This window comes from Momordica charantia (assembly GCF_013281855.1).
Source record: "Momordica charantia cultivar OHB3-1 chromosome 5 unlocalized genomic scaffold, Mcharantia_2.0 BLBB01000005.1, whole genome shotgun sequence".
NCBI classification, from domain to species: domain Eukaryota; kingdom Viridiplantae; phylum Streptophyta; class Magnoliopsida; order Cucurbitales; family Cucurbitaceae; genus Momordica; species Momordica charantia.
In genome coordinates, this window is record NW_028275163.1 from 725563 (window position 1) to 748969 (window position 23407).

The 23407-nt window shown below is 35.7% G+C and overlaps 5 protein-coding genes across 10 annotated transcripts; 1 reads left to right on the top strand and 4 right to left on the bottom strand.

Moving 5' to 3' along the window:
• Positions 1–212: 212 nt before the first annotated feature.
• Positions 213–1505, bottom strand: EDA6 (embryo sac development arrest 6). The gene has a single exon (XM_088123720.1). It carries the CDS (start codon positions 928–930, stop codon positions 547–549), a length of 384 nt encoding a protein of 127 aa, XP_087979846.1. The 5' UTR covers positions 931–1505; the 3' UTR covers positions 213–546.
• A 7128-nt stretch (positions 1506–8633) lies between these two features.
• On the top strand, positions 8634–14260 carry LOC111015207 (protein NPGR2). Of its 6 annotated transcripts, none has more exons than XM_022290205.2 (8): positions 8634–9141; positions 9425–9975; positions 10564–10847; positions 11290–11542; positions 11638–12180; positions 12403–12854; positions 13078–13231; positions 13713–14260. In XM_022290205.2, exons 3-8 carry the CDS (start codon positions 10587–10589, stop codon positions 14030–14032), a joined length of 1983 nt encoding a protein of 660 aa, XP_022145897.1. In that variant the 5' UTR covers positions 8634–9141; positions 9425–9975; positions 10564–10586; the 3' UTR covers positions 14033–14260. The 6 variants fall into 6 exon arrangements, with proteins under 6 accessions (XP_022145897.1, XP_022145864.1, XP_022145872.1 ...); XM_022290172.2 differs by having other exon boundaries at positions 8635–9141; positions 9425–9642; positions 9750–9975; positions 11638–12854; XM_022290180.2 differs by having other exon boundaries at positions 8635–9141; positions 9425–10064; positions 11638–12854.
• Positions 14261–15366: 1106 nt separating this feature from the next.
• On the bottom strand, positions 15367–16490 carry PRPL28 (Ribosomal L28 family). The gene is made up of 2 exons (XM_022290216.2): positions 16208–16490; positions 15367–15886 (listed from the first exon to the last, which is right to left on the bottom strand). The coding sequence occupies exons 1-2, from the start codon at positions 16419–16421 to the stop codon at positions 15654–15656; spliced, it is 447 nt and encodes a 148-aa protein (XP_022145908.1). The 5' UTR covers positions 16422–16490; the 3' UTR covers positions 15367–15653.
• Positions 16491–17058: 568 nt separating this feature from the next.
• Positions 17059–20076, bottom strand: LOC111017993 (multiple organellar RNA editing factor 2, chloroplastic). The gene is made up of 4 exons (XM_022293920.2): positions 19590–20076; positions 19399–19496; positions 19198–19263; positions 17059–17614 (listed from the first exon to the last, which is right to left on the bottom strand). The coding sequence occupies exons 1-4, from the start codon at positions 20012–20014 to the stop codon at positions 17472–17474; spliced, it is 732 nt and encodes a 243-aa protein (XP_022149612.1). The 5' UTR covers positions 20015–20076; the 3' UTR covers positions 17059–17471.
• A 936-nt stretch (positions 20077–21012) lies between these two features.
• CYN (cyanase) lies at positions 21013–23253 on the bottom strand. The gene is made up of 4 exons (XM_022297719.2): positions 22917–23253; positions 22510–22581; positions 21544–21652; positions 21013–21392 (listed from the first exon to the last, which is right to left on the bottom strand). The coding sequence occupies exons 1-4, from the start codon at positions 23192–23194 to the stop codon at positions 21348–21350; spliced, it is 504 nt and encodes a 167-aa protein (XP_022153411.1). The 5' UTR covers positions 23195–23253; the 3' UTR covers positions 21013–21347.
• Positions 23254–23407: the final 154 nt, after the last annotated feature.

Here is a 23407-nt window from a genome sequence, read left to right on the forward strand (position 1 = left end):
TCTTCCTCTGTTCCAATGTACATATAACGACAAAACCAACTCTGCTGCCTTCTTCACCTTTTTCTTTCTTTTGTAAAATTTATTCCACTTTTTAATAACCATCCCTCGCCCTCACGCTCACATTAATTGCTTATATTTGTCACCTCCACCTGCCCCTTGTCATCCATGCACTCTTCACATTTCCACACACACAAAAATAGAGAAACAAGACAGAAACAGAAATTTATGGATATAATTACACCACACAGCTCATAATTATATGATATATTTATCCTCATTGATGATTGATTCTCAACAAAAACACAAACAAACAAACAAAAAACCCAACACTTACAATTGAGCTAACAGAACTAATCTACCGTCTTCCGATGTTCTCCGGCCGCCGCTCCGACATTCCACACTAATCGGAGAAACAGAGTTCGAGTGGGAGCCTGTGTCTTCCAGTGGTCAAATACTCTTGAAGACTTGGTCTAACCAATGGGATGTCGCCATGTGGCTGACGAACCGACGGTGCAGATGCTCTCTTTTTTTTCTGGTTCGGTTCGTTCACTTCTGAAGCCACCGAGCCAGCTGGCTCGGGTTCACGACCCCGGGTATGTGGGCCCCATCTGTCTTCAGAATGCTCGCCACCTCCGAGTAGCTCTGATGCTCTTTCTTCGTCTCTGACGGCTCCTCGGCTCCCGTTTTCGCTTTCTTCCACGTGGCAGGGCTGGATGGGCTTGGTTCGCCTCGAGCCGGGTCGAACTTCCGGCCCAATATGGTTCCTTTCGTCAGAAACTCATAAGCCATGTACCCGGCTAGCAGCCGGTTCGAAGAAACCGGAGGCTCTCCGGTTCTCGGAGTCGATGGCTTGACGTCGTAATGAGCCGACGGCTCCTTCCGCTTTCTGGACGGCCCAGCCGATAACAGCCCACGGCTGTGGAAACTCATTTTCTCGGCCCTTTATTCAACGCCACGTCAGCCAGGCCCAACAAAGAACTCGGATTCCTCGGTGGCAAAAACGTAGAAACGAGATATTCCCAGGGGTAAAATCGCCTGAGCGGGTTTTGTGATTTGTTTTCTTTTTCCTTATACGGGAACCATTTGACGAAAGGGCAAAATGGAGAAAGAAAAAATAAATGAGTGAGTGGGCAATGGTAAAAATAAGGAAGCGGTTTAAAAATGGGATAACGTAAGCTAAGGCGGAAAGGGAAAAGGATTGAAAGGGACTGAATTTTTAAAGAAGAAAAAAAAATTAATTGAAAATGAAAACAGGAAAAGAGAGGGTCAATGTTTTAGTAAAATCGGATCCAGATGGTGGCGGATTGAACCTGAGGACACTGGTTGGATCGGCGTACGGACGGCGGTTAACCAGTGGCGCCACCCGGAGAGCGGCGGAGATGAAGGAGGATTGAAAAACAGCGTTCAGATTGCAAAAAAAAGAAAAACTTGCAGGAGAGAGAGAGAGAGAGAGAGAGAGAGAGAGAGAGAGAGAGAGAGAGAGAGGGAGTGGGCAGGGGAGAGAATGAGGCGAAGGTGAGGCCACTGCTTTTATGTGGCGCACATTTCCAATTATACCCTTGATCTTATAGTGAATAACTGAAAACGCCATTGTAATATGTCTCTCTCTCTCTTTCGTGCTTCAGCGGGGCGGTCCCTTATTTTTCATTTATTTTTTTTTCGGCTAAATAATTCATGTGACATTTTGTTCCGTGGAAAATTATAAATTACAAATTTTTAATTTCTGGAATAAAAAAAACTTCCTATTGTTGATTTTATTTTCATGATATTTAATTAATAATTAAAAAAGAGTTCTTGCAGCTTTTTTTAAAATATATAATTTGGCACAATTGATACTATTTAATATTTCTGCCCGAAGACTTTCCTGTAATTGACATTTTCATAAAAATTAATTATTGACTTTCTTTATATTCAATCTAGATAGAGATTGATGAACTTAATTTAATGAAGGGGATCACATTACAACTCGAAATTGAAACTTTTAATAAATTAAGGTTTAATTAACAAGTAAACGTACCCTAATGGATTTAGTAGGATGGTTGTTGTTTAGTTGTCAATCAAAAAACTTAGGGGATCGGGGTTTTTTTTTTTTCAATTGATTGTTTTGTCATGATTAAACATAATAAAATATACACCTTTTCCCTTTCTCTGAAAGTAGAAATTTATTGAATTATAATTTATATATGACATTCCCTATGATCATATAATTTGTTTAAAGCAGATTTGTTTGTCCCACGACAGAGTAGCAAGATAGCACCAATCAACACTGTTTCAATGAGTTAAGTTGGGATTGGGAAAATTAAATGGCAGTTTTCAAGTTTAAAAATCCCTAAATATACTAAACTGTTCCCTTGTTTTTTTACGTAATTTCTAATTATTTTAATATTTTCAAATTTTCAAATTCACATAATTTCTCCAAAAAAAAAAAGTTAATGAGATGTCAAGTTATGTTTTTATTAAAATATTTGGACACACTTATCGTGGACGAAATGATTTTTTCCCCTCTTCTTTTTGTTGTGTAGATCTAATTTTACTTATGAGTTAGGTTTTGTCTTCTACGTGTCAAGTCACATATGAGTTACTGTTCCCTTGTTTTACTCAAATCATATTTATAAAACAATAATTTCATATATTTTCAATTTTTTTTTTGTTAGACCATTTTTTTACAAACAAGGTTTTAAACATTGATTTGAGTAAAAATGTACAAGTTTCAATTTCACATAAATATGGATAAAATATTGATGTTAATGGATGTATTTGAAAATGTTATAAAAATAAAAATAAAAATAATTATACAAAATATTTAAATCTTAACTCCTCCAGGATAAATTTAAGATAATTAATATTAATATTAACATTATGTCTACTTGAGTAACATTTTGTTGATATTTTCACATTTTGTCAGATTTTTTTTTAATACTACGAAGATGTCAATTTACTCCTTAAGTTGATGTCGAACTCATGAACATATAGAAATGTCGATTTGTCAAATGGAAATTTAATATCTTGTTTATTAGTGACTTGATTGATAATATTTAATATATTAAAAATACAATTGAAAATTTAAAATATTAAAGACGAAAGGAGTATTAGTCAATAAAAATCAAACCTTGAAACAAGATGGTAATAACGCAATAAAAAAAATCAAAAATAAAAATTGTTAGGATAACGGTACCCAAATATTTCTACAATTTTATGATATTAGATGTTTTGAACATAATTTTCATGACTTTCTCACCACTACTCCACTTTTATATCACTCTTTCTAACGACACAAAAAAGTGGGAGGTAAAATTAAAATTTTTAAAATGATAAAGGGTATTTTTGAAACTAAAATCAATGAACATTGATGTTCTTGTATGTATATATATATATTTTTTTTTTTTTTGAAAGGTATGTTCTTGTATAATTAGCCAAGAAAGAAAATTGATAGAATAGACTGAAGAGAAATTTGTGTACGCATGAAGAATAGAAGCCACTGACTTTAGTACGTTCGTAAATTGTGAATGTCAGAATCATTACCAAATTACCGTTTAATCCAAAAGATTCCAACATTTTACCAGATCGGCCATAAAGAAGAATAAAGCTAATATTCATTAGAAAGAAAGGGGAAAACGGAAAAAGAGAATATCACCACTAAAGTATTTGCAAAATTCCTTTTCTATAGCAAGGAGGAAAAAAACCTAAGTTGATAATTTTTAAGTTAATGAATATTATGCACTTCATTGATATCAATAATTTTTAAAAGTTTAACTCGTGTTGTTTATACACATTTATTTACGACAATCACTTCATTTGACAAAATTTGGATAAGATAAAATTGATATGAATTACAAGTTAATTATTAAAAAATCAAATTATATTTTTTTTAGTTCAACAACATAACAATATACGAAGATATACATGAGAGTTGAAGATATATATACATATATCTTAGCTAATTGCATGTTGACAAAATCAAAATAGATATGAGTCTAATGAGATGGACGAATCAAAATTATGTTGCATAAAAAAAAGTTAAAATTATGCTCAAAATGAGATTGGTAGACCCATTCTTTTTCTTTATTACGGTTCTTTGAATAAAATAAAATGTTAGATCACAATTTTTTTTAATTTATTAATATGAGGTAAGAATTCGAATATTCTACTTTTTGGTACATAATATATGTCCTAACCATTTTCCAGTTAGAAAGATGATCTCAGATATATATCTTGAAAAAAACGTAAAACTACTCATTTTTCTTTTATTCTCAAAATGTTGCTTTAGAGTTTGAAAACGTTTTATAAATTACTAAATTTTGAAAAGGGGGCTTATTTATTGCAATTAAAAAAGCATTGACGATTGAACTAAAACCTACCTGCCATATACATAGAGACGGTGCTGTGTTTAAAATTTAATTGGGATTAATTTCTCGAATAAATTAAGTTTTGGAGTAATTGGGTGATGGAAAGACTAAAATGCCCTTTTGTGTTATTATGCTAGCGGATCGGCGATTGCATTTGCATTGCGGAGACAATCGTGTCGATTCCAACGTCTTTTCACGTTGAACAAAGCACCACGCGCGTGTAATATGTATGGTGGTGGATAAGCAGCAGATGACATCTCATCACAAAACAAAAACTACTAAAATCCACAATTCTTCTCTTTATTTTATTTTTTGTTTTCATCTTCACAAACTCCACACTTTCTTAACATATATATTGTTTCAAGTGTCTTTTGGGAACATTTTACTGGATAAATCTTCTCAATTTATATTATTTGATTCTCTAGTTGAATTACGATTAACCTATTTTTTTTAGTGTCAAGTTTAATTAAGAAGGTTGAGGGTGAAATCTGGACAGGTGACGTGACAACTGATATTAGAGACGGCAGATCGTATGGAGCATACGACTAAAGAAGGACGAAGCCTGCGTGCCAGTTACGGCGAGCACCATCGAGCCACGTACAGAACGTCCTTCTCGATCGGCCATAAGAGCACCTATAAAAAGGAAGAACCACCGTGACTATGGCGTAACTAAAAAATCTACCATTAATTTCTCAACGTGTTATCTACCATATTTCTTTTCAATTATTAATTTTATATTATAGACTATTAGATGGGACACTGTATCAGTATCGATAATTACTGTTGTAGTTTCATTTGTTCGACAACACTCATTTGAAAGACACGTGGACTTCTCCCAAACTCTCAGTGAATCAACTATATCAATATGTTTACCACGATACATTATCTTTTTCAAACAATATGTCAAAACTTCCTCGGTAAACCACATCATCTTATTTATTCTAGTAGTTTATTTTTTTTTTTTTGGATTAGTTAAAGACAAATTTTAGTGTAACTAAAAAAAGATAAATACAAATGTTTAGACTAAATTTACAATTTAATTGTTTTACTTAAAAGAAAACAACGTAAATTAATTTTTTTAAGAAAAAATAACGTAAATTCCGAGTCTGACCTCCACAAATTTTCTTAAGCCGGATGAGTCGGCATTCGATTGGGCATAATCTGGAGTGTTGACACGTGGTTCAACAGTAGAGCGCCATCTTATGCGCACGAGACGAACAAAAAATTTCTCCCGCTTTGACCTGACTCATCAAGCCTATCAATGTCTGCCACGTGTGGTGCATGGAGCTCGGTCCTCCAAATGTAGCAGTTCCATCTAAAAGAACTACAGTGTGCCACGTAAGAGAGAAGTTGATCAAATCTTCACCGTTGGATTAAAACTACGATCTTCAGCGAACGACACCGCCTGTTGGAGCCTTTTGCCTTTTTTTTATTGAAAAATCTTGAAGGAGTTTTTTAATATAAAAACATGCGTGGCGGCTGGAGCCGTTTAATAATTTACGTTTTTTCCTTTTTTAATTATTATTTTTTAAATACGGGAAAAAATGCTTTAATAAATGAGCTATGATCAGGTGCGGAAAAAATACTATTGGCATGGATGTCCTTGCACGTGATGACCACTAGAAGATAGGAGAGTTTTTTCTTTTTATAATATATATTAGTTTTATTTTTATTTTTTTAATATTACAAATTTACCGTTCAGAAACGAGGATGGCTCGTTGGGTTTAGAATATAGTGAGACACTCAATTCATATCTTATGTGGCCATTATAGAATTGAGACAATTTAGTTTATATTTGAAAGGTTTTGCACAACACCTCAACGTTGACTCTAATTTACCCCTCGAGTTTATAGTATATATATTCTAAGGATGTCGAGTTGTTCATTCATTAAGTTTGTGGTCAAAACATGCTAACATAATTTGGGTCGTTTCTAGATGTGAGTATTGTAGCATTGAAAGGCAACTCTATACATCTATATATTGAAAAGACGACCATTTACTATTTCTTAAAATTATGGAGCCAGAGGTGCTAAAGAGACGTATTAATAATGACGGCTTTGTACCTATTTTTCATGAACTTGTCTATTGCTTCAATAAAACAAACCTAACTTAATTTCATTCTAACTTCCTTTTGGTGGTACTAAAAAAAACTTCCTTAAAGAAGCAATTATCCTTTTGGGCGAAGCAACTTCTTTCTTAGGAGGAAATATAAATGCTCCTTTTCCCTTTCTTTATCTTAAGGTTTCTTTATTGTGAACACAACACTTTTCTTTTCTTTTTTGTTTTTTTTTTTGTCTGTTATTTACAAGTTTGCAAATTAATAATTAGTAGGTCTAAAATAACCTATGAATAATGTATAAATGGAAACTTTAGCATAGTCTTAAGTGGTTGGACATTTGTATGTGCCGATTAAGGATTTTGAATAACTCATGACACTCATTTGTAATGTGACGTATTATTATAAAAAATTAATATACACGTTTATAATTATTTTTATTTAGATTGAAGCTTTTAATTTCTACTCTCACAATTGTATTAAAATGAACAAAAAAGTAATCAGTCATAAAAAAATTTCAATGGTTTTATGGGGATATTGAAGGGGAAAAAGTATTTAAAACTGTGTATACGTATGTATGTATATATATATGTGTATAAATACTCAAGTGGAACCGGAAAATGTAAATTGGTCATTTTCGACGATGTCTGAACAAATCAAAGTTGTATGAAACAGTGGATGCTAATGGGCCCAAAAGTTGCAATTATCTTGGTGATCCGGAAGCTGGCCCAATTTCGTGTTGGGCTGAAAAGGTGATCACGGCCCACAAGTAGGGAAACTTGTACAGTAATTGCAAATTTGTAAATTTTTACTTAGTTTATAAAAAGAGAGATATTCATGTAATATGATATGATAACAGATATGCTCCTAATAATCTGAAAGGGGGCATGTCTTATAAATAATTAACTCACATAGATTTAGATAACCATTTTAAACTATAAATAATGACTTTACATTGGCATTTATTCCTTTTATATTTCATTTAATTTGATCATGTGATTGTAGTTCTAAATATAAACTAAAGCAAGAATATATAATAAATGGGTTAAATTTTGAAACATAAATTGATTGCGTTGGTTGAATGCGAGTATCATGTTTCATATATATGAGCCAGGTTTGGTTTTAGTGCCTGAACTCAGAGTGAGGTAGCGTATAACTTTTGAATAAATGTAAAATATTTTGTTTAAATAAAAAGTTTTAATTTTTAAATTAAATATTTAAAATTTGTTGTGTTATATTTATTTTTAAAATTTATTATGAATTTTATAAGGTAAAAATGATAAAATAGTGAATTTGTTTATGTTTTGAAAAAAAAAAAGAAACGACAACCATAAACAAAAAATTTAATTTTGTTGTTTCCAAAATTTCTACGTAATTTTGAAAACGTTTCTTAAGAACGAGAAACTAAAATATAAACAATTACCAAACCTTTATGCTTCTTGAAAATTTCAAATGGGATAAAAGAATCCATTTGTTAATGTTTCCATTTCTTGTTTTCATTTACAACTTCATTAATAGATATAAACATTTGACAATTATTTATATTTTTTGTTTCTAATTTTTTAGACGTTCTCAACATTATACAAGTTTTGGAAACAACGGACTTGTTTGGTAACGTTCATATTTATTGTTTTTCATTTTCCATTTTTATTAAGGAACCTAAAATTTTGCAACTATTTATGTTCTTTCATTTCTCATTTTTAGAAACATTATCAAAATTGTATAGAAATTTTAGATGCAACAGAAATAATTTTTTTTTCTTGTTTCTATTTCCAATTTTTTTCAAACATAAATAGAATTATTGTTTTATCATTATTTAATCAGTGAGGTATATAATTCTATTTTTCTCTATTAAAAAAATAAACAGAAATAAGAAACATTAACGTCAACAACGAGTCAAACAAAAATAAGTTCCTTGTATTTTGTTCACCTTTACAATTTATTTCAACATAAATCAAAATCTTATTTTTATCATTTTTGAATATGTGAGAACAACGCATGCAATTCCATGCTTCGTTATTAGGCCCTAAATTTTTCCATCTTAGTTTAGGCTATAACATTTAAATTTTGTTGGCTAGATATGCTGAGATTAACATTCATTTTATTTTAGCTGAATGATCCAATATTCCAACATCGCAAATTACAATGCCTTGAAAAACATATATATATATATATATTTTGTTTTTTTGTTTTTTTCCTTTTTGGTGGGAAAAAGTAATTTGGTTTGATCGAAATTTGGCTAGGGCGCGGCTGGTTTATCGAGGGTCATGGAATCGGGATTGGCAATGGTCAGTTAGGAAGGATCGCCATTGAAGACAAAAAAGACAGCTCAAAAAGCCAGCAGCCAGAAAGAGAGGCAAAAAGATGAAGCACACATACATTTCGAAGCTCAATTTCAATACAACTTATATAGATCGCTGCCACTCGCTCTACTATGGCCGAGCCGAATCGTCCGAGTCAAGAACGAGCGCGAGTTCAATTCTAACCTGGAAGGAGCAGATCGCAATCACTTGGCTGAAATTCGAAGCAACCAAACAAAACAAACATCGCGAGTTGAATTGAATTCTGAATTCAATTCAATTCAATTATGGCGGATGCAGGGGTTGGATTTGCCTTGTGTAAGGAGCTTTTGCATTTAGTAGGCATGGCCGAGTCCGAGTGTAATGTCCTTTCCCTTCCCGCGGCTGCAAATTCATTTAATAATTTGAATGGGAAACAGCTTGTCCTCCACTTTGGTAGGTATGTAGATTTACTTTCGAAATCAAAAATCAAAAGTGCTTTCTCTCATTGTCATTCATCACCACTCCACATCCACTGCCTCTTAATTTCACTCATACGAGATGATTGCTTCTGTGTTTTCTTTTTAACACACTACTCGAATTTCAAAACTGCGACCCAAATCGCTCTTTATTCACGCTTTTGTCAGCCACAGTTGACTAAAGCAATTTTACAATACCATTTTTTGTTTACTTTTCTTTCAAATTACTGACTTTACATTTTCTTTCTTTGTATATTTCAACAGCATTGGCACGAGTTGAAAGGTTTTCCTTGTCTTATAGTGCGAATGTGATCAACTCAAACTAGAGAACGCAGAAGAAAGTTCCTGTTCCTTCTGTATCCGGGCAATCGTTGACTTGTAAGGGAGGGACTTGGGAGGATGATTTCAAACTGGGCCCTGCCTTGTTAAGTTATTACTTCTCGTTGGAAGTTGCTCATTATTTTAATGTTTTGGCATAAAATGTGAGATTCTGGACAACTTAAAGATTAGAAGAAAATCATCTGTGTTCACACGTTGGAGGGAAACTAACAGGGGCGGGCTGATTTCATACTTATTGTGAATTGTACAGACTCAGATTTCCAGACCTGTGCTTTGACTTTGAAGACAAATTTGTACAGAGCCGAAAGGAAAAGAAAGGTTAAAAAAATCCCAGAAAGAAAGAATAGTCATTGCAACCTTGGATTCTTGCTTGCGAAGATAAGTTTGATGGCTTTCTTTTGAGAGAGAGAATTGGAGAATGCACGGTGGAATTGATGTTTTGTGGGCTCGGTCGATGACTTTTCATGGGGAAAAAGGTTCTACTTTTCTTTATTGATGTTCTGATCGCATTAGCTCTCCTCTATGATGCTCCTGTGGGTTTCTTTTTTCTTCTTCTTTAGCTTTGGTAATCATACAATTTCGCTGCATTATGATGTCTACTTATAGTGAATTCGAATTCATTTTGTCACTGCTTATGTTTTTCTCGATAATTTTCCCCATTTTCTTGTTCTTCACCTGTTATGGGGTTCTTTCGTGCTTAATATTTGTTATTTGCCAGGTAAGTCGCAGAAAGTTATTGGAAAAATTGATGGGTTCGTATATGCTACTACTTGGTATTTTAGAAGAAGTAATCGACACGAAAAGAACTGGAAACTGATATTTGGGAATTGACTCGACTCTTCTCAACTTATAAACCATTCATTTTTCAAAATTGCCAGAACGCTTTGTGTTTTGCATTTTTCACTTTGCCGATTGAATCTTGTAGTACAAGGCTTTATTGACTGGAATTGGGTGTTCAATTTTTTGTAATCTGCTCTAATTTCGAGCTGTGTGCCTTCTTACAGAACCTTGTTTGAATGAAGGCCTGATCATTTTTCCACTTTTATTCCATTTGTTTTTTGCAGATCTTCAGGTGGAATGAGCCAGCATGAGAACAAAGGCGAAGGCCTGGACTAAGAAGCAAATTTTTGGCCTCAAGAGTAAATTTAGGAAGATGATTAATTGTATCCGTTCGGGGGATCAGTTAAGAGTAGATGAAATGATGCATTCATCAGATTCTCTGGCAACTCGAGACTATTCAGCCAGTGGTTTTTCATCCCGAACTGGGGAGGTGGAACCAAAGGTGGACAATGGCAACATTGAAGAAGCTGAATCATCTCTTCGTGAGAGTGGCTATCTGAATTATGAGGTTTGTCTCTTGTCAATTATGAAGTCACTGTATTAAGGAAAGAGGCAAGAAATTACTGTGTTCTTGTATAGGATTAGCTCATTGTTCTTTTTGTTGGGGAAATATCCTGAAAGAAATACTTTCACGAGCAGATGCATCAATTACGTAATATGTCTTCTTCACTCGGAAGATTTATTCACAATTTAGCATATTGAGATATTTAACTGAACTAAAGATAGTCTGTGCAAATTCTTCAAATTGCTTATAGATTCAATCCCCCTGGATGCAGTCATTTGACCACGTATGATGCTATGGGCCAATGCAATCGAAATTAATGTGTTTAAAAACACAATGTTCAGGGTGTCTAACAGTCTAAGGATATTAGAATATTATATTCCACAACTTTTATTTGAAATGTGATGTTTGCTATTCACTGAGCTACAGCTACCTGTTCCTTTTCTAGGAAGCGCGAGCTTTACTTGGAAGGCTCGAGTATCAAAAGGGTAACATAGAAGCTGCTCTTCATGTTTTTGAAGGAATAGATATTGCTGCTGTAATTTCAAGGATAAAAGCTTCCATTTCAACGAGATATGAACAAAATAGACGCCAATCACAAAGTGACGTTGTGCCTACTATGTCTATGCATGCCATTAGTTTACTTCTTGAAGCTATTTTTCTGAAAGCAAAATCATTACAGGGTTTAGGAAGGTTTGTAGGTATTCCCTCTCCTCTCCCCCCCTGCTTCTATTTTAAATCATTTTTTCTTCTTCAGCCTGTATTCACAATTTTCCCTTTTTGTTGCTATCTACAGAGGCAGCCAAATCATGCAAACTAATTTTAGACACTGTTGAATCTTCATTACCAGAAGGCTTACCAGAAAACTTCGGTGTAGATTGTAAATTGCAAGATACACTAACGAAGGCTGTTGAATTGCTTCCAGAACTGTGGAAATCTGCCGGATTTCCAGGAGAATCTATCGTGTCATATAGGCGTGCTCTTCTCTATCAATGGAATCTGGAAATGGAAACCAGAGCAAAAATAGAAAAAGAGTTTGCAATATTCCTTCTCTATAGTGGTTGTGATGCAAGTCCTCCTAATCTCCGTTCACAGATGGAAAGCTCATTCGTGCCAAGAAATAATATGGAAGAGGCCATTCTTCTGTTAATGGATCTCATGAGAAAATATATACTTGGATTGCTAGTATGGGACCCATCAATACTTGAACATCTCTCATTTGCGCTGTCTATTTCAGGGGAATTTGGAGCTCTAGCTCATGAGGTTGAACGATTGCCTCCAGGAATCATAGGAAGAAAAGAAAAGTACTGCACCCTGGCACTTTGTTACTATGGGGAAGGTAAAAACTTAGTTGCCTTGAATCTTTTGAAGAACTTCTTGAATAACATAGAGAACGTAGACTGCCTACTGGAATTGTTGTTGGCTTCAAAGCTCTGTGGGGAAAATTTGGTTTGTCTTGATGAGGGGGTGAGTTACACTTTGAGAGTGCTTCGGGAGCTGCAGTGTAAATGCATCCAGATGGCTTCTGTTGCTAATTGCTTACTTGGTGTGTTATTGTCAGCTAAATCCAAATTAGTTGCTTCTGATTCCCGGAGAATTTTGAAGCAGTCTGAAGCACTCGAGGCACTACGAACTGCTGAGCAGCTGATGAGAGAAAGAGATCCATTCATTGTATATAATCTTTGCCTTGAATATGCTGAACAGAGGAAGTTGGATATTGCTCTATACTATGCAAAACAGCTAGTGAAACTCGAGGCTGGCTCTAGTCTGAAGTCTTACGTCCTCTTGGCCAGAATATTGTCAGCCCAGAAACGGTTTGTGGATGCAGAGACTGTACTGAGTGCTGCTCTTGAGCAGACTGGGAAATGGGAACAGGGGGAACTCTTGCGAACTAAAGCTAAGCTCCAGATTGCACAGGGTCGATTAAAGAGCGGTATAGAAACATATAGTCATCTTCTTGCTATAATTCAAGTCCGGACCAAAAGTAGTGGGACTGGAAAGATTCTTCCAAAGGTAAAGGACTCAAATTCGTATGGATCAAAGTCTTATTAGATGAGGTCTTAGAGGCGTTCCCCTGTAGTTCTTGTGAAAACTGGATTTTCTTTCGTTATTTAAAATATCTCAGAACGTTTCCCGATTTGGTGCCTTATCGCACTTATTACCCTGACCATAAAGCTGAATTAGTAATTAGTTCATTTATTCAGTTGTTTCACTCACATCCATATTCTTCGTACAGGATATGAGAAAATCTGACCGAAGTCTAGAAACAGAAACATGGCATGACTTGGCTAATATTTACACAAGCTTGTCTCAGTGGCGGGATGCTGAGATCTGTCTATCAAAATTGCAGGCAATCGATCCGTATTCTGCCTCTAAATGGCACTCCACAGGTAAAACATCATTCCCATTTAATGACTCAAATATTTCTCCATCTAAGGCTCACACATTCTGTTAATTTTGGATCAGATGCTTGAACCACATTCTACCATGTTGCTTAGGAAGTTTCTGAGAATTAAACTGATACATAGGGTTACTTCAAGAAAGGACCATAAGCGTATATATAAGATTGTGGCCACTTTGCTCTTCGTTTTCAAGTAAAGGGCGAGTCCCATGTTTGAGTTTATTGAGTTACTTCTTCAGAAAGCATTTAGTTACAATTCTCTTGTGTGGGAGTTTTGGACTTTTATGGGAATCTATCTAGAAATTGCATTGTTTAATTAAATCACACATTCTTACCTGAATGATGAAGTACATATGTTGCATCTTTCAAACTTATTATCAGGATTTACGTTGCCTTGATTGATTGATTAAGAACATCCCCGAGCCTTGATCTCTTTAATATTTGAATTCATAACTTGATGAATCTGCTAGGTTTACTGTATGAGTCAAAAGGTCTCCCACAAGATGCCCTGCAGGCATACAATAAAGCATTGGACATTGATCCTGGCCATGTTCCCAGTTTGATATCCACTGCCTGTCTTCTCCAACGACTAGGTGGCAGTCAGTCATTTCCTGTAGTAAGAAGCTTGTTAACCGACGCCCTTCGACTTGACCGAGCAAACCCATCTGCGTGGCACAATCTCGGGCTGTTATATAAAGCTGATGTTGGGGCATCGGCGCTGGAGGCTGCTGAGTGCTTTGAGGCTGCAACTTTGCTTGAAGAGTCAGCACCAGTTGAACCTTTCAGATGATGAAAACTTGCTTTCTTTGCTTGTCAAGAGAAGTGGGAACTTTCTGTCTTAATTGTTCATTCTAAGGTTTTACTCAAATCTTCATTTGCTTTGCTGCATTTTTTTTTTCAGGATTAGGAACGTTAGTATTAGTTTTTTTTTTTGGGATGAATTAATATTATATGGTTGACACAAAGTAGTGTGTACATAGAAGAGCGAAAATATATAAACTGCTAGTCTTTTAGCCAATCTTCTTGTGTGTGTAATTTTTTTTTTTTTGGACTCTCCCCTTTCTTTCATAGAAATGTAGACATTAGAATTTAGTAGTTCAATCCGTAAAGGGAATTAAGGAAAGCTTATCTCCCAAATTAAAGTTCAATTCAATTGTTGTACCCAATATTACTATTTTTATAAGATAAAATATATTTGCTAAAAAAAATTGAATTATAGAGTGTTACCACATTTTCTTCTAATTACTCCCATCATTGTCTTCAAAATAAGAGAGCATTATAATTAATAACGTAAATAGTAAACACTTGATCAAATTTGTTAAAGCTCGACTCTCATACTCATTTTCATTCACCAGATCCTCTCTCAGTCAGCCATTCTCAATCTCTTTAGACTGATTACTGATTAGAAACGCTCGTAAAACTCACCTTTTAGATTACCAAACTCGTCACGGTAAGACCCAACTTTTCGCCCGATCCTTCTCTCCAGCCATTAGAGACAATTCAAAAAGCTGTGAGGAGTCGGCTTCTTCTTCTTCTAATATAGGCTTCAATAATTTGATCTTTAAAGCTTGCTGTCACTATTTGATAATATTGCAATCGTTGATTTCAGATAACATCAGAGGGGATCTTTGGTTTGTGACAGCAAATGAAGCTAACCTATAGGCCTCTAAAGAAAAGTTTTCTAATACTACAGGAGTGACGTGACAAACAATAAATGGAATGAGTATTCATAGTCCCGTGGTACCCTGAAATTATCCTGGCTTCTAAAGGACCTGGGTTTACTTCTTCGTTGCTTCATCTGCTACAGCACTCTGCAACCCTTCTGGGCTGAAGGATTGTTCTCAAGGGCAAGGCAAGATGCAGAGATCTTTTGACATTAAAATAAACTACGAGGAAGGCCAGCCCGAGTTGATATGAAGCAGAAAATATGAAGCACGAAGAAAATTCCTCACCATACTGACAAAAGCATCAAAATTTAGGCTTTAGAGTTACCTAAAAGTGACACCTTCTCTTTGATCATATTCATGCCTGTCCTTAGAACCTGGTTTTGCTCTGGAGTCTACCTTCTCCCCACACTACAAATCCAGAAATTACTACTCTCTCCATTTTTAATATAATGCCATGTCCATAGAAAACATCATTGCATTACTTAACTGCATACAAGATTTCTGAGCATCTGTTCCATGTAAAATCACTCTGGCTAAACATTAAGCCCAGAAAGGAGGGAGGATGGATCCCAGCTTCATTGGCAAATGGGGGAAAGCAAAGATACAAGAATATCGTGGTCATTAAAAATACACAGATTTACTAACAAGGATAAGCAAAAACATAGCAGGATACAGCATGATCTTGTAATCAGGCGACTCTTTCCCAAATTCTAAGAGTAAAATTTAAAGTCATGAATTACCATATCATTCCTTGCGAAGATCAATTCCGGCCTTCTTAGCAACAGCATCAAGTCCATTTTTCTCAATGGTCTTCAAAGCCTTTGTTGATAATCGTAGTTTTACAAAACGCTTCCCAGCTTCCCACCACACCTTCTTGTATTGAAGATTTACAAACTGCAACTTTTTGGTCTTGTGGTTGGAGAAAGAAACTAAGTTCTTCTTATTTGCTTTCTTTCCAGTAAAGGGACAAACTCTACCTGAAAAACCAAATAACGGAACCAAGTTTGAGATAGTTCCCATTCCCACCATTCAAAGAAAGCAGCCATCAATCAACATTTCAAAGCCAATAGTTAAACAGTGACTAGTATAGCAATTTTAGATAGCCAAATGGAATCAGAATCGGGCGATTTCGATCCCTAATACAAATATAAAAGGGTTCAGATTAAGAATGAGAATAAACACCCAGCTGCTTCCGATCAAATTGCATTTTCAGCCATACAATTAGAGCAGATATAGGGGTCGAATGACCAAATACCAGAAAGCATAATATTAAACAAGAGTTGAAAAGAGGAGATTACGAGCAACGGGTTGAAGTGCGGGTCTGAGAGGAGCAGAAATGGGTGCGGAAGGGATCGGCGAGTTGTTGGAGGAGATTTTGATGCCACCCAATTGAGAAGTGAGAAACCCTAACTCGGAATTTAGTTTAGTTCTGAAGTGAAGTCTAGTCGACGACGCTGCCATGACACCGGAGGTATTCCCCGGCGACAGTCCTAACACAACGGAAGCTGCCATTGTTTTCCGAGTAAAATTTCTGTTATCGTTATCTTGTTCGCTTGGGAGGCCTCTGGTTTTGTTTCAGAAATCAGAAGAAGGGGATAAGCTTTTATTGTTGGGCTGGATACCGCTGTTTGGGCTGAGAATTGAGTGGATTAAGCCCATAAAACTCAAGCTGGGCTGGATTTGTGAAAACAAAGCCCATAAAACACTTTTTTTTTAATTTTGTTTACTTGATAACTAATAACTTCTTGATGTTTTAAATAAAAAAAGAACTCTGAATACTATGTTCAACTGTGAAAAACGAAAACAGATTTCCCTTTTTTTGGTAACAATTCTGATTTCTGAATACCACTTTTTGGGGTTTTTAGATTTTATAAATATTTTTAAATAATTGATTATAAAATAAATTATGAACAACATTTTTAGTTATAATTAAAATAAATAGTATTTGAGATGACCCAACAATTTCACTGGTGAAGTTTCCAGAGTTTCAATGGGCATTTAGGTTGACTTGTGGCTTTTTGCCCAGACATCAGATGGAGGGGGACATTTAATACTTGATGAAAGCTAGATTCTTGGAAAGTTTAGAAATGAAAGCTCAAGACTTTGATTTAAATAGAGTACTTACGTTTTATCTATTAAAAAAACAGGAAAAAAAAGAGCAGTTCGGCTCAATTCCACTGAAACTACAATAAACAGAACAGAGCACCAACAAGCCAACATGGTGCCACAGAATAACTGCGACTCTGTCCAACTTAAAATGTGCACCGTTTTTACCACCAGGCATACTCCATAGAAATTCACTGGAAGACAGAAGACTACGACGGGCAATATAGATTCATCCATGTCTGTCCATTAAACCCAACACGCCACAATAACAAACGGATCACCTAATAAACAGATGATGATTTGTAACTCTTCTACGCAGTAGAATGGAGATTACGGAACAAATAACTTAAGTTTATTGTTTCTAGTTGCAGTAAGTTTCAATTCGGATGGTAAGAGGATTCAAAATTCATTTCCCTTCTAGTTGTATGCACATATTCTTGGCTTCTCAATCGCATCTCACCTCATGTTTTCTCTGCGTCTCACATAGCGGGTCCTGTCATTATACCTTGGTCTATCTTGAGCTCTTTGAGGCTGTGGCTCCACCCTTCTCTGCCTCTCTGGTGATCTTTGAACAATCTCACCATTCACGAACAACTCGGCTGCACCCAACACAATCAGTGGCATTAGCACTATCAAAATTAACTCCTAAAGAGTCAGCAAGTCAATGTAATATGCACACTCAACACCAGACCTTAACCAATCTGGCTATGAGCTCTGCCCCATAAGGGTATAAACAATAGAAATATAATTCACATAAAACTACATTATTTGTTCACAGAAACCGGGAGCTTAACCTCCATAAAACATAAATCAATTTATCAGGCAATGGAAGCTAAGCATTGCAAAGATAGAGTTCAAAACATTACAAGCAAGCTTTGATGTTTCATCTCTACTGATCTGCATCTCCACAAAGTATAAAGAGCACAGAACAGTTAAGAGAGACATTTGCTGTAAGTCCATTAGCATTCAAAACTAAACATTGTCTGGAAGACTGATTTAGGTTTGCCAAGATGGACTATACACATACATTAAGAAACCTCTTGGAAGACAGTCTCTCTTTTTCTTTCAACACGTATCCATACTGTCACAATAAAACTTCCACCTCCAACAACTATATAGGATGTGAGAAAACTATTTGGCATAATTTATTAAGGACTTAAAACTAAGCACTGCAAAGATAGTGTTTCAAAACAAAACATTAATGTTTCATCTCTACTGATCTGCATCTCTACAAAGTAAAAAGAGCACAGAACAGTCAAGAGAGACATTTGTTGTAAGTCCATTAGCATTCAAAACTAAACATTGTCTGGAAGACTAATTTAGGTTTGCCAAGATGGACTATCCACATTCAATAGGTAACCAATTGGAAGGAAGAGCAATCTCCTTTCCTTTTAACACTCTCCCCACTGTCACAATAAAGCTCATTAAATATGAAAGTGGTAAGCAAAGAAACACTTCAAATATATTTCAACAAATAAACACAGATAATGTTTCATCTCCACTGATCTACAACTCCACATTACATCAAAAGCTCAGAACAGTCTAGAGAGACATTTATTATAAGTCCATTAGCATTCAAAACTAAACATTGCCTAATAGACTGATTTAGCTTTGCCAAGATGGACTCTGTATCCAAAATATCCTGTTCAAATCCACAAATCATGTTTCCCACACTTCTTTCAGCTGTCATGAGAATTTTTTCATGTAGAATGAACATGAAAATACTAAAGATGGTAGGTAGTCATTATGCATATCTGTGCATAAATGTTTCATCTCTACTGACCTGCATCTCCACAAAGCATACAAAGTACAGGACAGTCAAGAGAGACATTAGTTATAAGTCCATTAGCATTCAAAACTAAACATTGTCTAAGGACTGGTTTAGCTTTGCCAAGATGGACTTTAGGTCGTCTACAGATGATTTCACCATCAATGTCCATGCCTATAAACAGAATGCTATAACAAAGCAAATCCAAATGGGCGTCAGTGTACTATGACCTAGAATAGGATCATGCTTTCATCTCTCCATAAGTCCATCAAACAAAGCCCGCAATTGCCTCATAGGCTTTTTTGGCTTTGCCAAGATAGACTTCCTATATATCAATCTCATAATATGTCATGAACTCTTTGATTGATTATAGACTCAATACCAAAATATACATTTAAAGCTTCAGATACTTACCCCCATAATCTTTATACTCAGGATCGACATAAGAATCAGGTAGAACAAACAGCACACCAGGCACGCCTGTAGAGAAAGTGAACAAAATTCATTAAATACAACCATCACATTTAAATATGCGAAGTATAAATGCCTTGGAAAAAGATGGCTTGTAAAGGCACAAGAAGCCAAAAGGTGAAGGTAATAGATCAAAACCCATACCTTCTAGCTTATTGGAGGTCTCTTCATCGATCTCGCACCCAAATCCAAAGTACCTCTCACAGGAAACATTGTAAATCTTCTTCTTCGCTTCCTCTTCGCTGGTCAAAACACAAAAACAGGAACGAAATCAAACAAGAAACCAACAAATAGGGCAAACAAATTCAGAAAAAAATTAATCTGGTCTCAAGTACCTGCCAACAACTTTAGCGAGGGTCTGGATGTAGCAGTCAATCATCTGCTGCTTGGTGGCACCCTCACCGCCAGGCTTGTCCATGACTATAAGCCAGTGCTCATAGTCGCAGCCAGGGAAAAGCGGAGCCATTTCAGTGGGTGGACGATCGCTGAAGTTCGAGTTGGAGTTAAGAGGCGAATACCCCGAGTTGCCCGACCTATTGACTCGGCAACGAATCGGCGTGAACCTGGAGGCGGAGGGGATAGATCGAACGGCATGGGAAAGCGGAGGGAGAGATCGACGGCCGAGAGTGAGAGTTGGGGGCGAAGGAGGACGCGTGAGTGTAGTTGAGGAAGATAAGAGACGTTTGGGAAGAAGAGAGAGGCGGGCGGTGGAGGTGGAGGCGGAGGCGGAGGCCATGGCTCGAAGTAGGGATAACGCCATAGCAGGCGACAGAAAAAGGGTTTATAGCGATGAAATGTGGATATGTGGAAGACGATGGAGGCTTCAAGGGTTTTAATAGCAGAAGGGTCTGTGCAGGGCGTTCTTTTACTGGGCCTGTCCTTTTGTCTATTTACGGCCCATTATTGAAATTTTATTGTTTATTTTTTAATTATTTTTTTAGTTGCTTATAATTCATCTAAAAGTTTTAGTTACTTATAATTTGTTAATTTTTTAGTTACTTCCAAATTTTGTATTAATTAATTAATCGATCTAAAAAATATTAGATCCACTATAATTCTTTAATATTTTTGACCAACCGAATATAGTTAGTTGTAAATGGTATATACTAAAAAAATCTCCTTACCCTTGATGTACTAAAAAAATCCTCAGAGATTTTCAAATCTCCTTACCCTTGATGTACTAAAAAAATTGTGAACATTCTCAATAAGTAAGGATAATTCATTTGTTATTATTTTTTTTTTTTTACAAGGATAATTCATATAGTATGATATAAAGACTAGCTCAAACTGACATGGTTAACTTTGCTCAAAATAAAAATGGAAAACTATATCTTAAAAATAGTAGGCCATTTACTCTTATTTTGAGTTTTTACACAAATTAAACAACCCTCAAAAGTCCACAGGTCTATGAAAAATGGTATGTTGTTTACTTTTTATTATGCCAAAATCATTATCATTTTGGTCTTTGATGAATAAAAAGAGATCTATTCATCATTTCTTTCAACTATTGAACATACCTAAGTGATAATTGACACCTACTCATAGTTCATATAGTATGGTATTTTAAGTTGTTCAAATCTATAACCTAAACTAATTATTCATCCAAGATTCAAATCCTCCATGTAAAATCAAACTAGAAACTTGTCACAGTCATTGTCAATGTAAAATCTAACTCTGAGAAACATAACTCTGAGGAATTTATCACCACCACGTCTGTCCAATGTCCATAGCTTGCTTTATGACAATTCATAAGAAAAATTAGAGAAGCAAACAACAAATTTTAAACCTAGTATAAAGATAATTGCATGTCTATGTCCTGATAGACAATCAATTCAAGATATTCCAAGACATATCATCACCAAGCAGCCATGAAATTATCTAGGACTAGGACAAACTTGATCATGACATGATCCACATACAAGACTTGAATGCCAAGAGAACACTAGCTACGAAGCTTTCTTTCATACACAATAACAAGCAGCTTCAATCTTGTCAATACGATTTTCAAAATAAAGAGATGCAAAGCAATTACACTGCAGGGAGAAAAAGATCAAATTCCCGTAGCAACCATACTGCAAACTTTTGAATCTCGTTCAGCTTCCCTGCGGCGGTTGTCTGGAAGCCATGTGCTCCACCTTCTACAGATTCACATCAACAGAAAGATGGGTTACTTTTGCAAGAGAATCCATGAAAGGTTAACAAGGTCCAGGATTTTTATGTCATTCGTTTTCGTTTCTTTCATGACAAAATTAACTGTAAACGGTAATGGATGTGGAAAGGCTAACTAACCTGCTCGGTGTATGGCAAATATTTACCATCAAATGTTATCACGACACGGTCCTTCCCATCAACACCCTTGACCTTGTCGACTGAGCAGTAGAAGTCTATAGCTGACATACTAACAAATAAAAATTAGACCTTCACATAATCACATTAGCTTCTCTAATCAACAGGGTCTCAACCACTGGAAAAATAACAGAGTTGGTTGGTTTTTACTGCAAGGTGTCATCTTAACTGAAGGATACTGGGTTGTTAAAGCGTTTGGGCTTAAGAACATAATATGAATGATTAAAGATTCTTATTTGACGCATTGGATATGGACAAGGAATTAAAGGAAAACTTGACTTGTAGTTGTAATTGCTTATGTGAGAAGTTGAGACACAAGTTTCATATGATAAATGGCACAATGTTTAATATGAGCTCCACAGCTATAATATCATCTTTCAGTAACTTCCGGGTTTCTGACCAATATCAAGGAAACTCCTGTACTTCCACATCATTAAAGAAAAATAACCTGCAACATTATCCTAACCTTCGTTGCACCATTACATTTCTCAATGTGTTTGCTGCACAACCACCAGGGCAAAAACTGATACAACCTACTTTTATAGAAATGTTTACATTGCTGTATGAGTTGAAGGGTCTGAAATCCTTGTAGTATAAATAGTTTTCCTAATGAAGAATTATTGAAAACTAAAAAGGTTCCATGAAATTGGTTTTTGAACTCCTAGCATGTTGAAAGCTAAAACTCAAAGCATGTTTTATTTTTGTTGAAATTCGATCTAAATTCTATAAAAGTGGTTTTAGATAGTTGGAACTTAAAACAGAAATTATTATAAACAACCTTGTTAAAACAAAGAAGTTATCAAACGAGGAATTGAATTCATTTTGATTTTAAGACATACTTGCAAATGTTAAAGAACCGTAATGGCTTTCACGTTGCAAAGAAGAAAACATTAAACCAAACCGACTTACATTCCGTCGCCAAAATCCTCGTTAATAATTTCCTTGATGCTCTCGCCAAAATGCATAACTGCTTCATTCAATCTACATCCATGGAAGTCCCGATTCAGTACAACAAACGAGCAAGTCCACTAAAATTAAGCTCAATAAACCGACCAATTTTGCCACAAGCATTTGCAGTAGCTATTCATATAGCAATACAACAAATCGAGGAATTAAAATTTCAATCAGTCAGTCTGTCGACGTTCTTGAAACTATCCTTACTCGTTATGAACTGAGCTAAAGTAACCAAGGAAACAATTAACCGCATGCTTCAACTACCAGATTTCCCCCAAACCAAAAGCGATTAAAAATCCACAACGAACTTGATAAGAAGAATGGATAAAGCTTAAGAAAAAAACAATTAAGTGATGACCCACCTGTAAATTGTAGGTTCTTGGATCAAACAAGGGTCGTAGCACCTCATTGGCGGCCGCATCATCTCTTGAATATGTTCATGGGTGAGGTGAGGCAAGGCGGCTCTCAACTTAGGGACGGTGTCGGCCTTAAGGTGCGCTTGGCGTCTGAGGAGCTGAGCGACGTAGACGTTGGTGAGACCCGTCTCTTCGGCAATCTGATTGTAAGATTTTCCCGACGACTGCTTCGCATCCTGCAGCTCACGAATTAAGCTTGCTCTGCGACTGCTACTACCTTCCATTGCAATGGACCTCTCTCTCTCTCTCTCTCTCTCTCTCTCTCTCTCTCTCTCTCTCTCTCTCACGATGGGTAATTATAAACCATTTTTTTAAATAAAAGAACAAAATTATACTCACCGTTGGATTGTGGTAGCCGCATTTGACCGTTGATCGAGAAAATACCGATTTTGCCTTTTCTTCTCAGCTTGTGGCAGAGCGAAGAAGGAAGGGTGCAA